Genomic DNA, 14,746 nt, shown 5'->3' on the forward strand with positions numbered 1-14,746 from the left:
GGTGGCCAAAAAGTGTGTGTGTGTGTGTGTGTGTGTGTGTGCGTGTGTGTGTGTGTACTCTGGTAATTAGTTTCAAGTAAGACTTAACATTCACACAATTTCTCTGTCTCTCATATAAAATACTCATACTTACCCTGTGCGCAATAGATGCTAGCCACATTAGCTGCCAAATGTGCTAACACCAAGTTCAACAGGCTAACCTGCAAAATGCAAAGCAACATAAAAATGGTAAAAACCTCACACAGACGCACACTGTACCCTTTAGTGTCTGTGTGAGATGCACAAGGCTTTCAACTAACTCCAGTGCAACCCATCTGTGTCAAGTGACGTGGAGTAGTATAACGATAAAGTCTGAGTGAAGAGTAAGATAGGGTGGCAGACGCAGGACTTTCACCCAGGTGATTGGAGTTTGCTTAAAGTGGGAGGGCTAATGGCCCACGACTTCATGCACCCTTACCAAGTGATCAATTTGCCCCTAAAAACAAATGAAAAAAATAACGATGAGCATTTCTTTTGAAAGGCTCCCGGAAGGGAACGGAGCCATAAGATCTGACTTCCTTTAAAGAGCTGTAATTCCCATCACTAATACATATAATTCATATCAGAAACAAATTGGGGAGTTACATGCACCCTCTGCCTTTGTAGCTTTTATCTAATTTACTTTAATTGCTGCTGCTCTCTCAAGTAAGCGGACTCCACTGGGTGCTTTCGCATAGTCATGGTGTCCTGCTGTCGCATCAGCTTCTTGGGAGTTCTGTGGAGCTTGTGCTTCCTCTACCTCCCTGCTGCAGTTGCCTCATTAATCAACTGGAAGTTAGTGGCTGCTCCAGCGCTGGCTGCCCTCATAGGCCAAAGTCTATGCGCACAGAATAATGAGCCAAACTCATGGGACGTTTCAAATGAGATTTTCTTTTGATTTGACTCTCCTCTGCACTGCCCCTAGGGTATTTGTTGCAAGGTATTACCATCTTTATGGGGCCATTTCTATTTGGTATGAGGTGTTAATTGTTTTTGCAATCTTGTTGGTAGTAATATCACATTTTTAAAGTTTAATTTGAACTACGTATACTGTCATTATCCATGTAAAACTATTTAATTAGATACTGACACAGTGTTGTTTCTTTATGTATATTAGATTGCTGCTGTTAATAATCTCTGAAATGATAGGGTGTTTGAGATGAACAGATCTGTGGTTGACATAAATGTCAGCACAAATACAGATGATTGTAAAAATAGTAAAAAGTAATATTATACCATGCATGACCTAAAGTAAATTGATCACATTTTAGGAAATTTTCTCTTGAGTGCAGAGAGTGCTACAAACATTATCTATTTCATAAATATTTGCGACAGATGGAAGTGTTCCTAAAAATATAGTAGTTTGTATTTGTGCAACTTTTAGTGGACCAGTTATGAAAACTCAATTTCTGGTAGAAAATGAGTTGAGGAAAAGCAAGCCCTGAAGTTGTACATGGTAAGATTGATGCCCACAGAGGAGGCTATGAGGAGCCTCTGGGACATGAGCACTTGTATCAGCAGGGGGATTAAAGAAAATATGCAAAGAAAGAGTCACTGGAAAGATAAATGTGTAGGCACCTTGTGAAGAACACAAAAATGAAAACCCTCACTGGGGAATAACATCAAATTTTATTCACCTTGAACCTCCTGTGAATTCAGTCTAATTTTATCCTTTGCATACAATGTCACTACGGCATTACCCTGTCTCTGGTTAAGCTAGTGGTAGTGAAAGTGTTGTGGACTGCAGTACTTAGAAAACTACTGGCTACAGCTTAGTTCAGAATTATTTTATCTCGGAAAGTGCTTATGAACCGGCTGCAGCCCTGACTACTTAGTTTACGGTTCAGTGAAAATCCTCCATGAAAATCATTTATACATCTTTATGACGACTTTCCTTTTATTACTGTATTTGGCACAGTGATGTCGACTTATTTATGTGCACATACAGGATTGAAATATTATACTGTCCAAGTTTGGAACTCTGTTTATGTGAACTGACTCATTATTTCAATCCATATTTTAAATGATCAATATATACCAAACTGTTATAATATTACAGTACAGTATGCTACAAAAGTGTAAATGGTTAAAGAAATAATAATAATAATAATAATAGTAGCTGAAGCAACAATAATAATGGCAGCATTATTTGTCTTTTTTTACTTGTCAGTTTGATAAAGTGATTGTTCTGTGCTCTGTGCTGCAAGCAGAAAAATATATACATAATGCATTATAATACAGTATGAATTAATAAGAGAATTCCGATTAAAACATAGAGAATACATAGTATGTTGCACCTCTTTAGAAATGATACAATATGATGTAATAGGCTTGCTATATGCTCATACAGACATGTGCAGAAGTGTTCAGCACACATTCAGTAAGTGTGCTGGAACAACATAAAAAACACAGTAAAACAAAATCTGTTTATAGCTCGAGATATAATAGGCCAGTTATAGTTATATAGATATAGAGTGATAGTGCAGTTACAGTGCATTAATAATTTGCTTGTAATCCAATAAAAGTACAATGGAGAAAATTATCAAATTATCAGGAAAGTTGTTGCATCTCTGCAGCATGGTAGCTAGAAGTAGCTTTACTGTGTATGGTTTTTGTCATTTTTCATTTATATTTATATATACTATGTAATATATGCACTTAACTTTCTCTCTCACCCTCCATTATGGTATTGGTTAAAAAGGCGGACACCAGAGACAATGAAGCTGCATGCTTTTATCTACTTAGGAAATACTTCTCTTAGAAAATAATTATGTTTCCCCCCACTTAAACATGGAGAAACCATTTAGTATAATTACAGCCAAAATATTAAGCAACATGTTTTACCCAAAAACCAGAACACAGGTAACTGACACAGATTGGAACAGCACTTTACTTTCTTACGCTGGAAGTATGTTAGCAGTGTTAACAGTACCATCCAGTACCATCAAACAACGGACACTCTTGATTAATTCATTAATACTACATAATACTTGACTGCCCAACCAGTGTTGTACAAGCACAAACTTTAATACACGTACACAAACACACTGAGATAACAGCAATTCTCCATTGCAAGGACAAAGCAAGAAAAAAAAATTAAGTTTTCAGAACGTTTGCCATATTCTTCACTACAAGTTTTGGTTTTCCTGAAGTAAATTGGGTAAAAATGGATGATGTTACTCAGGCACAACAATACTTCACAGTACCAAGAACAAAATAATTTATTATTTTCTGTATCTTAATATAATCATTATGTCCTTGTGCTGGATAACATCTTGGTGGCTTTGATTCTTTTCCAGTTTGTTTATTCTGAAATGGGCATTTAGGTTCTGCTCTACAGTATATCATCAATCAGAGGCCAACATACAGTTCTGACAGCATAGTACAGTTAGTCTTGCCTTTAGTTTATTTGTGAGAACATTTGCATATACATGCATAGTGGCTCTGCACAGGCCTCCATCCTGTGTAATTATTGATAAAACATGTCAATCACCCCTTCCTCCATGAATTATAAGTCACGTCAGTCATATCTTTTCAAATTGCTGTGAAGCTATTTTTATACTTGTCGCATGTTACTTTCTGTGTTCACCACTTGGGGTTTAATAGTTTAAGTGGAATGTGTATACATCTGCAGGGCAGAGGACATGAGTTGACAGGCTTTTAGACATTATAATTTCTAGATGTAATACAATTCCCAAAATTTGAATAAAAATGCAGCAATTCTGCATTGTCTATTTCACAGGCCCACCTTGTGACAAGAGGAAAACACCGTGTGATCCAAACCCATGCAGAAATGATGGCGTATGTGAGGAGCGCCACAATGGATTTGTTTGTCATTGCCCAGAGAGATTTGGTGGCCTGTACTGCGACTCCCGACTTGACTTCGATTGCATGTTATATGCATGTCAGGAGGAACAAATTTGCACTGCAGGAGAGCGTGTGAGGACTTAATTTCCCTTATTTGTTTTATCTCAGTGGGACATAAACAAGAAATGGCACATGGAAATTAATATAGTGTCTTGAAACAAGATCAAATGGCTTCATTCTGAAGGCTGCAGCAGCAATTAATATTTCCCCCTGAAGATGAGCTATGGGAAAGAGTGTTTGCTTCCTCCAACATTTTGATTGAATGACCCAGTGCATACTTAAGTGCCAGTTTGAAATGTCTCTCATCAAAACCTTTTTGTAATTGGATGCGTGCTGCAATTTTCACCTTTCACTGGAAATGCTGTTGTGGTCATACATTTTGCAAAGGCAGTAGTGTTTCTAATGTTCTAGAGGATACACAGGAGAAAATACAGTAATAGTCTAATTGTCTTTCTCTGACCTTTGTTTTGTTCATTACAGTTTGCCAAGTGAACTGCACATTTTCACAGCCCACCAAAGAATACCAGAGTCGAGCAGACTAAAAGGGACATTTATCAAAATAATGCCTGATGTTGCTGCAGCTTGACAAAGATAATTTTATAAACGCTTCATGTGAAATTCTAATCTCTTTAACTTTGTATTACAAGACTATTAGCATTTATTAACCTCTCATGATATCTAAAATGCATATTAAAAACAAATATAAAAGCTATTATTTACTTGCCTACTTAGATTTGTTTATATATAATTGTAGAGATCAGTAACAAATAATAAGGTGAGTCAATCAAGGCGTAATGTTATCACTACAGTGAATTTTATTGATTATGTTCTTTCAGCTAGCGATCTTTTGTACCCTTGTGAAATCTAACCCTGTTTTTCCAAGCTGACAGATGACCTGGTTTGTTCTGCCTCTGTATGCAGGCTTCTGAATGTGTCTGTGCAGATGGTAATGTGGTCCCAGCATGCAGGAGGCAGAAAAACCTGTGCAGCCCATCACCATGTCTCAACAATGCCACCTGCGTGTCCAGGGGAAATGATTACGTCTGCAGGTGAAACACATACAGGGATCTAATAGAGGCCACTCTCATAGTTCTCTTTCTAGATGATTGGAATGTCTTGTGAATATGTCTCCCACTGAGAGTGAATAAAATGTTTTGCTAGTTCTTTTTCCACCCATTTAATGTGATTAGAATTTACATTAAACTCATAGGACTAATACATACATGTTGGGCAGACCTCAAGCCTCATTGTTGACTGGTGGTATTTATATTTTTCTTTTTGTCAGCAAATCTCATGTAAAGACCAAAACCAACAATGAATTGATTCTACTTACAAGTATTGTGTCGAAAGCCTGATGTAGCTTATTCCTCTTCAATAAGGCACAATGTTACACTGAATGGCTTGTAAGGGTTTATTTGCAGAAACAGATTTGTCCGCTCAAAAGAATATGAATCAAACGTGGTGTTGTTTTTTTAATTTAAAGAAGGCTTTTATCTGTTTTTTCAAATGAACCCTTATGTTAAAAGCAGAAGAAGGAAACGCTGCATGGCTCTGATAGCTGATCTGACAGGTCCTCTTTGACAGGTGAAGGTACACAAAAAACAGAAATCCAGGAAATCTTGCTGCAGTGGTGCAGATAACCATAGAAAAAGACTAAAGCACTCTATATTTTACATTGTTGGTTCTTTCAGTTCAGTTCTTTTCATGGATTTATTTTTATAAAATTTGCCATGAAAAATATAATGCCACCTTTATGTTTTAAATGAAAAAAAGACTTTGGTAAGTAATAGTTTTAAACAAAGCATTTTCACCTATCCTATACTGTATAAGCTCCACTCTTAACCAGTAAAAGTGAAAGGCAACTAGATTAGCCTTTTAATCTTAGAACAGTTAGCTTCACAAAGCTTCTCTGAGGATGCAGGCTTCTATTAGATCACAGTCTGCCTTTGATCCTCTTTAGATACTTATTATCACACTGAAACCCATTTTTAACACAGACTAATTTTTAATTAATAATGGACAAATTGTACTTGCAGATTCTTCCCTGAAACCTGGGAGACTATTTTGTTTTTCTCATTATGACAGCTCTTATACTCCTAAGGAATTTCAATTAAGCCAGAATCAAAAATACAGTATGCGAAAATGATAAGGGAAGTTAATTAAGTGAGAGCTGTATGCCATATTTGACAGTACAACCAGTGAAAGAAGGAGTGGGATTTTTCATGGTTTATAGAAAACGTAATCTGTGATTTATAATGGACTTTAATTTGTTCTGACATGATAACTCCACCCATTTTGCAATCCAGGCCATTAAAGTTGGAAGAATAATTTACACACACTATCTCACCCATGTCTGTCTCACAAACAGGTCACATAGCAAAAATATAATTATAACCACATGTGTCTTGTAAATGAAAGAATATGGCTTGTTAGTGCTCAAGGCTCAGGGTGAATTGATTTTGATGACACTGACCTCCCCTTAACAGATGTCTGAGAGGGTTTTCCGGGAAGAATTGTGAAGAAATAATTGACTACTGCAGGCTGCTCAATATCAACTGCCTAAATGAGGGATTGTGCTTGAAGATAATTGGCGGATATCAGGTAAGTAATTCAATGTTTCAGTCTTAATGAAATACTGCTAAGCCCACAAAATATGACTCATGCTTCACCTTAATTACAATATGAGCAGAAAGGGGGAACACAGCACAGCTATGATACATACAATAAATATTTTGTTTTAGTAGTGACTTAAATAGGGAGTAGTGAGAACATTTTCAATCGCGAAATATTTTAAAATTTGACTTAAAAATACACTATAGGAGTATTACTTTGATTGTATGCAGTGCAATAATTAGCCAATTTCTGTATGATATGTTGTGTATCACATTGGTATACGACAATCTCTTTAAACAACAGCAACCTTTTTCACTTTCTGCAGTAATTTTCAAAACTTGAATCGTGATTTATTTTAAGGTTTCACTGATCCATAACAAATCTAAAGCAGCAACATGGAACTATAATTTTTTTGTTGATTCTGGCGGCCCCAGTGGACAAAAGCGGTAGTGTTACCAACGCCTCATTTCATTGAATTCAAGAGGAATCTAACTGAATCTGACCCAGCGGCAGGCATTTATAAATAAATAGCCAATCTTCTTGCTGATGGTCTCGTGTGCTTATGTAGGTCATATAGAGGCATCAGTATTAAATTTAGACTGTTTCATAACCAATTAAAAACTCCTTGTAGATTTAAACATTAGAGTGCAAATAGAAAGATATGGTCTATTGAACACATCTGTTTTTTAACATAAATTAGGCTACTGCATGTCACAGCATAAAAGGTCTTTCCGTCTGTGGTCTCTGCAAGTTCTATGCATAAGAAAACCTGTCATTAATTGAAATAAAAAACAAAGAGAAAAACAGAAACGTCCCTGGTAGAAAATGTCTACCGACAGCAGTAATCCAATTCTAACCCATTAATCATCGTGAGTATGTGGACGCACTGCTCAGACAGACAGGCTCTGGTCTAATTTGCCTCTCTATTGCTCAGTCTCCTCAAACGTCTGTATTTTTTACAACACCTGAGACTGCTCCGTAATGCCCCATAGCTCCTAATTATTCTCTATCAGTCTTGTTCCATTAGACCACTGAGAGTGTTCTTAATCTAAAATTTGCTTTTAGATGCTTCGTGTCAGTAGGGGTCAGACGCCGTCAAAAATTGTTGCTCACTGCAAATGGGCCATTTCTTCTTTTTATGTTTTTATTTTTATTTATGTTTTTGATTTGATTTTCCTTGGAGTATGAAAAGCTATTGGGTAGTTCATTAAAGGAAGCCTGCTCATTTCATTCCTTCTGTCATGAATATGCTCTTAACAGACAGAATAAAACTAGACTAGAGGTCACATAAAACAGATTTTATCGGTGGATATACAGAGGAGTCCTTTTGGACGTGAATTTGACAGTTTTTCTTTGGCTCTCTACTCCAGCACATTGGATTTCTAATGAAGAAATGACTAAGGTTAAAGTGCTCATTGCTCTTAAAAGGGTCAGTTCACCCAAATAAAAACTTAAAAAAAAACATTTTCCTACTTACAGTATCCAAGCCATACAGACAGATTTGGATTTATGTTGTCTAGATTTTTGCCTTCGCCGCAGTTAAATTTAATTTGTTGTGATATCAGCATTTAGAAATGACATTAAAAGAAAAATCAGTAGCAACTTTTGCTTCCAGAAGCAATGACTGGTCACTTAAGGATAACCCACAGACCTCAGTCAACACTTTCCATTAAAACAACTGTCTACAGAAGAAATAGTCCCCAAACTAAATCTAGAGTATCTAAAACAATGGGGACACACTTTTTCAGAAATAAAAGATACTGCTCAATCTATTTAAAGTTATTTTTCATTTCTGTGCATACCACAATCTCCGTTCACCTCTATCAAATTGAGGTAGTGGGAACAGGGGTAGACCTAGAGAAAAATTCATAGGGTGGGACAGAGACATATACTTATTTCATCACATATATCAATATTTACTTAGAAAAGCCCCCAAATGAAGATATTTTAACTCAATTAAATCAATAAATTGTATTCTTTCCAAATCAACTATTTCAGATATTTTCCAAATACAAATAATTTTTCATTTGACATAAGCCTATCACTTAGTCTAAAATGTGGCCATAATAAATCGTTAAATTATATGTTTTTATATCAGTTTTTTAACCTGTTGTTAAAATTCTAAAAAATCTAAATTACTGTGCTAAATTTGACAACATTTGACACCAAACTAGGGCTAGGGTGGCTGCTGCCACTCCATGCCACCCCTCTGCATCCTTCCCTGAGTAGTAATCAGAGGAGAGCAATTAAATCAAAAACTATCTGTGGGGGTAAATATTAGTTGAGAAAGTAGCGCTCTGTATGTAATTTGGGTGAACTGACCCTTTTCTTTGAGGGTGTTTACCATTTACAGCCGTATCTGATGAGCAGTGTGCAAATTTGCTAAGCACTGGGGATAATTTTTTTATTCATACTTCCGAAGGATAAAAACAAACATGATCCCTACACTGTTCCTACACCAAACATTCTTAAAACTGAAAATCAGCAACTTAACCCTCATAGTAATTGTTTCATTTTCAATTCAGTGTTTCGGTTGCTGTAATACATACTTCTCTCTGTATGATAGATTTTGTTGTTATGGGTTGATAGGTCCATTTAGTATACTGTATTGTACCCTGATCAAACCAATATTGTACTGTTTTCCTGCAGTGTGTTTGTGCCCCAGGATGGATTGGAGAGTTTTGTCAATATGTAGGTGATGCCTGCCTGATAAAACCAAACAGCTGTTTGAATGGAGCCACATGCATTACAACAAGTCAGCCATCATCCCCCCCACAGTACACCTGCAAATGCCCCCTTGGCTTCACAGGTGAGATAAGTTTGCTTTATTATCTGTTTTTGCCCCTTTCCATCTGTCTGTCTGTTGGCAGGATATCTCAAAATATGGATTGTTTTGTACAAACCCTTGTGGGAAGGTTGGTTAGGAGGCAAGGAATGACTGATTGATGTTTGGGGAAAATCTGACGTGGAACTGGTATAGCTTGACAGTTACATGCTGTTGGCACAGGTTAATGTTTTTTTTTTTTTTTTTACATTTACTTTGTTGTTTTGTAAACATCCTGTATGTATGCACAATGCTATGTGAAGAAAGACATGCGACACAGGTAGTGAAGGCAGTCATTTTCTGAATATTTTAGTCCTTTCAGACAGTCAATCTGCAGTCTCATGCCTGACATTTAACACAGTGAGCTCTCATGCTGAGAGCAATCCGTGAATTATAAATGTTTCTGTTTTGCCCTTGGTTGATGTTTTAAGGCAGATGGCATAAAAATGTCTTAAAACCTTTTAAACTTGTGTATTCCATCAAAAGTCCATTTTTTGTACCAAGCAAGCATTTAATTTGACAGAGGAGTTCTTGTAGCCAAAGATAGTGGTAGATCATAGTGGTGGATTATAGTGGTGGAGGATACTGTGTTATCCCTACCTTAAGCACACCAAAAATGTCATCAATATGGTCTTGGAAAGGTAAAGCCTCTCCTTCTTACTTTTTATCATATTTGCATGTCAGGTAATCTCATGCAGCATTATTTGTTAAATAACATATAAAATACTGTGAGTCACACTGTCTCACCAGTTCATTCAGTTGTAAAACTAACCCTGGATTAGGGATTTCAAACTTCTGGCCTGGTGGCCATTTCCTGCCCTCCATTCTCCTCCTTTCAGCTTGTGACATAATGTCAAAATAAGAATATCATTAAGCCTGCAAGATTTAATTTTTTTTGTTTTAATCTTTTTCTAGTTGTTTTATGTCAATGGAAACTACTGCTTAATATACAATTAAAATAAAAACACTAGTGGCAAGGATCAAAGATGCCCACAAATGCTTGGAAACAGTTGATAAAACGAGAGCAGGTTTTTATATTAAAAATGATATAAAGTACTGTATGATGTTAGTAATGGAAATATTCTTAGAATATTACAGAAAAATAACTTGTTCATTTAATTTCCTGTGGCAGTGTTTGCTAATAGCCACATAGCTGACATGAAGGAAACTTGGACAAATCTGTTCTCTAGTAACACAGCAGTAACCTGTCACATCTGAGAGCCGTTTTGTTTGGGAAGAGCGAGTCACATTGGGGTTCATTCGAAGACCTCTAATACTGTCCATTGATTGCACATGGGTCAGCAGGGCAACATGATGAGATTGGAGGCCACTCTTTAACTGTCAGGTTTAGGTTCATGTTTGCAAGTGTCCAACCTGATTAATGTCTCACAGGATTGAATCACAGCCAGCTTACGGGCTGCTGTTTCATAACTGACCTCTGACCCCTGACCACCCTGAGGAGGTAGCAAGGAAAAACAGAAACTCCCTTGAGTGATCATTACATTTTTTATTATTATTAGTGGTATTAGTAGTTGCTGCTTCTTTACTGCATATGCAACCTCAAGAAAGACTGCACCTGATGCAAAACATTTTTGATTTGTCTAAATCCAAACAGAGAAGCACCAAAATTAACATCTACAGCTTTGGACATAACTAAATGTCTTTAAAGTGCAAATTTAATTGAAAGCTGACCAGAAATCTGTGGTTGGCTTGTGATTTACAAATCACAAGCCAACCACAGATTTTAAGCAAAGGCCAGTTCTCTTGATGAAGCGATTTTTTTTAACCTTGAAGCTTATTTACCAGTAGCCTTGCCTGCTTGACATTTCTAAGGCCTGCTGCTGATTGCATTTAATCCAAGTACTCTGGCAAACTGCTTCCTAATTAGCTGCCAGCTCGGAACATGGCCGAAACTTGTTAAGCTATCAATGACAACTGTTCTAAAAAAAAAAAAACAAGGCAACAAGGGAGACACACAAAACAAAAAGGGTTGTTACAGAGTGTGAGATTTAAGGGGGAAATGTGTAACCTTTTTAATTTACCGTGCTTTTAAAAGAAAGAAGAACAGACAAAAAGCAAGTGTTAAGTGCGTCATTGTTTCCAGACCTTCCTGGCTGGAGACTTAATGTATAGAGAGATTTAGTATTGCCAGGTTAATCTAGAAGAACAGCATGTAGTCCACATAGAAAAATCAGTACATAATATAAATAAGGTCATTTTTGTGCATGATTATGTATCTAGCAGAGGCCCAGCAAGAGAGTCATCAGCATAATACAATATGTAAATAACTCTGTATAGATTTTGTTACATTCTCTGTTCTAGACATTGTTCGACAAAAAAAATTGACAAGATGGAAGAACATAGACTGTGATGCTTGCTAAACATTGTATATACCCTATAAGGGTTATTATGGTACAGTGTAGTATTGTTCCACTCTTGTTGTATTGCTTAAGCAACCAATGAATGTGATTTTTTTTTTTCTTTTCCCCAGTGCACTCAGGTTTCGGCCTATAGCGTATTTCCCAATCTAGCTTTAAGTCCTGACACACTCACCTGTCAGTCAGATAAGCCCTTACATAGCACTACATGAACAAGATTTTTTCCCTCTGTTCAAAGCTGAAATCTGTTGCCACTTCAGTAATGGAAAATTGTCTCTTACGCCATGGCAGGTCTTAGTGACTGATAGAATTCATCATTTTTTGGCATCTTGGGATTTTTGCTTTGAAATTTCGAGCCATGCAGCATAGAAAGGCCAATTTAATTTCAAGCTTTGCCCAGAAACCCCACTGTACTCTATCATGGATCATAACTCAGGATACATTACTCAAGCCCCAGCATTCAGTTTTCATTTTTGTTCAGTTTATTTTTCACAGAGCAACAACTGTTCGCATATATTTTGCTGGTGTCATTCATATTCATTTATTTTATTTTTAACTGTGTGGATAACATAAGACATTAAAACTGGACATTTAGAGTGCACCACAGATCCAGGAGTGTGTTCAAGAATCTTGTGGTCTGAAAAATCTTTGCATTTGAACCTTTGTCTGGAAAAAAAAGAATCTGCTGGTAGCTAAATAATGATTGTGCACATTTTGCTTTGCCAAAATTCAACAAGAAGAACCTTCAATTTATATTGAATTTCAACATCTTCAGTACATTTTGTAACCCAAATCACTATATGTCATGTAATTAAAATTTCGTTATAAAAAGCTCAAATACAACATTATTGATTTTATTCATGTGCGTATGAGCAAATGAACGTATGCATTTCTTAGATTTTAGTAGTACAAATTTGTATAATTTGCTGCCACACTGCATGGCATATTTTGTATATAATGACTTGTAGCAACTGCCGTGCAGATGATATCAATCATAGTGTTTGTGCTGTAGCATGAGGGTGCCACTGTCAAGAAGGGACTTTCACTACATGTCATTGCTGCTCTGTTATTGATGATAGGACATTTTAAATTAATAACCTGCACTGGAAGACACCCACCCCCAACCACAGTGGCAGAACTAGCAGCCGCCGTGGCAGCTGAGCACCAAACAAATCTTCTATCAAGTAACCAGCATCCCCCACCTCATCTGCTCTCTTCAGTTAGGACAGAGCTCGTTATTAAGTGTCTATTTTCTTAACAAGAAAGTGAGCCTGTCCAACCAGGGGTATATTTTCTGTAACATCTCTGTTTGTGTTTCCAGGGGCTCACCACCTGAAGGCTTCAGCATCTTATTAAACAAATGTTTGTGCCCTCAGGAGTTAAAGGCCACTCTTAAAGCAAGACTTTGGGCAATATGCTTATTTGTTTTATTTCTCATTTCTTTCCAAATCATATCTGTATTCTAAATATGAAGCTAAAGTCAGCAGCCAATTAGCTTAGCTTACCATAAAGACTTGAAGCAGAGGAAAACAGCTAGCCTGAAAATAGAAATCAGCCTACCAACACCTGCTTGGCAATGTAACAGTGATGACTCTGATTGAACAAACAAGATACATGTCATTTGGTGCTCTTTACAGCTGTTACTGGCTACAACTGTTTGAGCACCTTTTCTCCTGAAACAATAATTTGGCCACATATATTGCTGGTTACTGAATAAAGCAACAACGAAAAAAACCTAGGAATTTTGGCAAAGTTGTATTTTAAATATACCATATACAGGTAATGACACATATATCACTCAAAAGGAACTCTTTGTGTAGATGGTATTGTGATCAATCGCAACTAATGGTGTTTTTTCTCAACTCTATTCTCAGGAGCAAACTGTGAGACCGAGATCAACGAGTGTGACTCCAACCCCTGTCAGCACAATGGCACATGCTCTGACTTGCTAGGACACCATGAATGCCAATGTCCTACAGGTATGTTGGGCTATGGCCAAAGCTAGAGCTTTGTAATAACATTTTAGTGATATCCATATTAGCAGTGGTAGCAGGCAGCACTGCAGTGAATGTGGCCTAAGATCCTCAGCCAGGGCCCCCCTGGCCATCTCAGTGTACAGTGAAAACTAAAGGTGATTAGCCTTTGCCAGCGGGGTCCCCAGACTGTGACACATCCTGTCTGAGGAAGTTAGGCTAGAGAAGTCAGCATGATTTAAATCATCACATGAATCATTTTTTTTTTTTTTTTTACTTCAGTGTCCAGTTTACTAAAAATAGCTTCTACTCCTTGGTCGTTTTCAAAATTATGTTTTTACTACATTTTTAACTTATGTGTTTAAATAAAGCACTCAAACACCTTTTTATAATGAAACAAGTTATAGAAAAGCTGTTGTAAAAGGCCTGCTTCTCAGCACCCTACTGATCATAGCGTACTCCATTGTTCAGTATAGAGGCAACATGGCACTGCCAGGGTCTTAGTCACATTATTCACAGTAACAGTTTACAGTCTTGGCCTGTGATTGACAGCTGTGAAAAAACACCAAGCTAATTGCCAGTGCTCAATAATGCAACCAAATTGTGTAAATATAGTAATAATAGTTTCATAATATTATATCATGAGACTGCCATTAATATCATTTTCCTATAATTTCTTATTGTGCCTGACGGGCTGAGGCTGAATTTACATTCACTGAATGTAAACTGATGGACTACTCGCAGGAGTGTCATGATGTTGGCAAGGTTAGTGTGTCTGGCAACTGATCTTGCCCGATTTTACTGGAACATTTTACTGCATGTACAGACCAAAGACACTGTGGGCAGAGCATCTTTGTAGCCAGGTGATGTTTTTCTCACAAGAATTTTCCACTGTTATTTTTAGCTGTTCTTCTCTGCAAATGTTTTGGGCTCTTTAGGGAAATGTAACATTGTGTTTGTTCACTCTTGTTCAATTAAACACTAAAGGACAATAACAGTGTTAATGACACCTGGGTCACAGAGTCCGTTCGCCTCATCAGTTGCTGAAGCAAGGCACATGAGAGTCACTATTT

At 37.0% G+C, this 14,746-nt stretch overlaps 1 protein-coding gene across 4 annotated transcripts in view; it reads left to right on the top strand.

Annotated features, from left to right (window-relative positions):
* The window catches only part of eys (eyes shut homolog), a 153,996-nt gene that overhangs the window by 11,331 nt on the left and 127,919 nt on the right, over positions 1-14,746 (top strand). For 2 of the 4 annotated variants that reach the window (XM_051422200.1, XM_051422210.1), the window contains exons 4-8: positions 3,761-3,957; positions 4,807-4,934; positions 6,372-6,486; positions 9,148-9,307; positions 13,575-13,679. In XM_051422200.1, coding sequence (XP_051278160.1) covers positions 3,761-3,957; positions 4,807-4,934; positions 6,372-6,486; positions 9,148-9,307; positions 13,575-13,679 — 705 coding nt within the window. The other 2 variants (XM_051422219.1, XM_051422228.1) reach the window with 2 other exon arrangements.

Source organism: Dicentrarchus labrax, unplaced genomic scaffold (assembly GCF_905237075.1).
Source record: "Dicentrarchus labrax unplaced genomic scaffold, dlabrax2021, whole genome shotgun sequence".
NCBI classification, from domain to species: Eukaryota; Metazoa; Chordata; class Actinopteri; family Moronidae; genus Dicentrarchus; species Dicentrarchus labrax.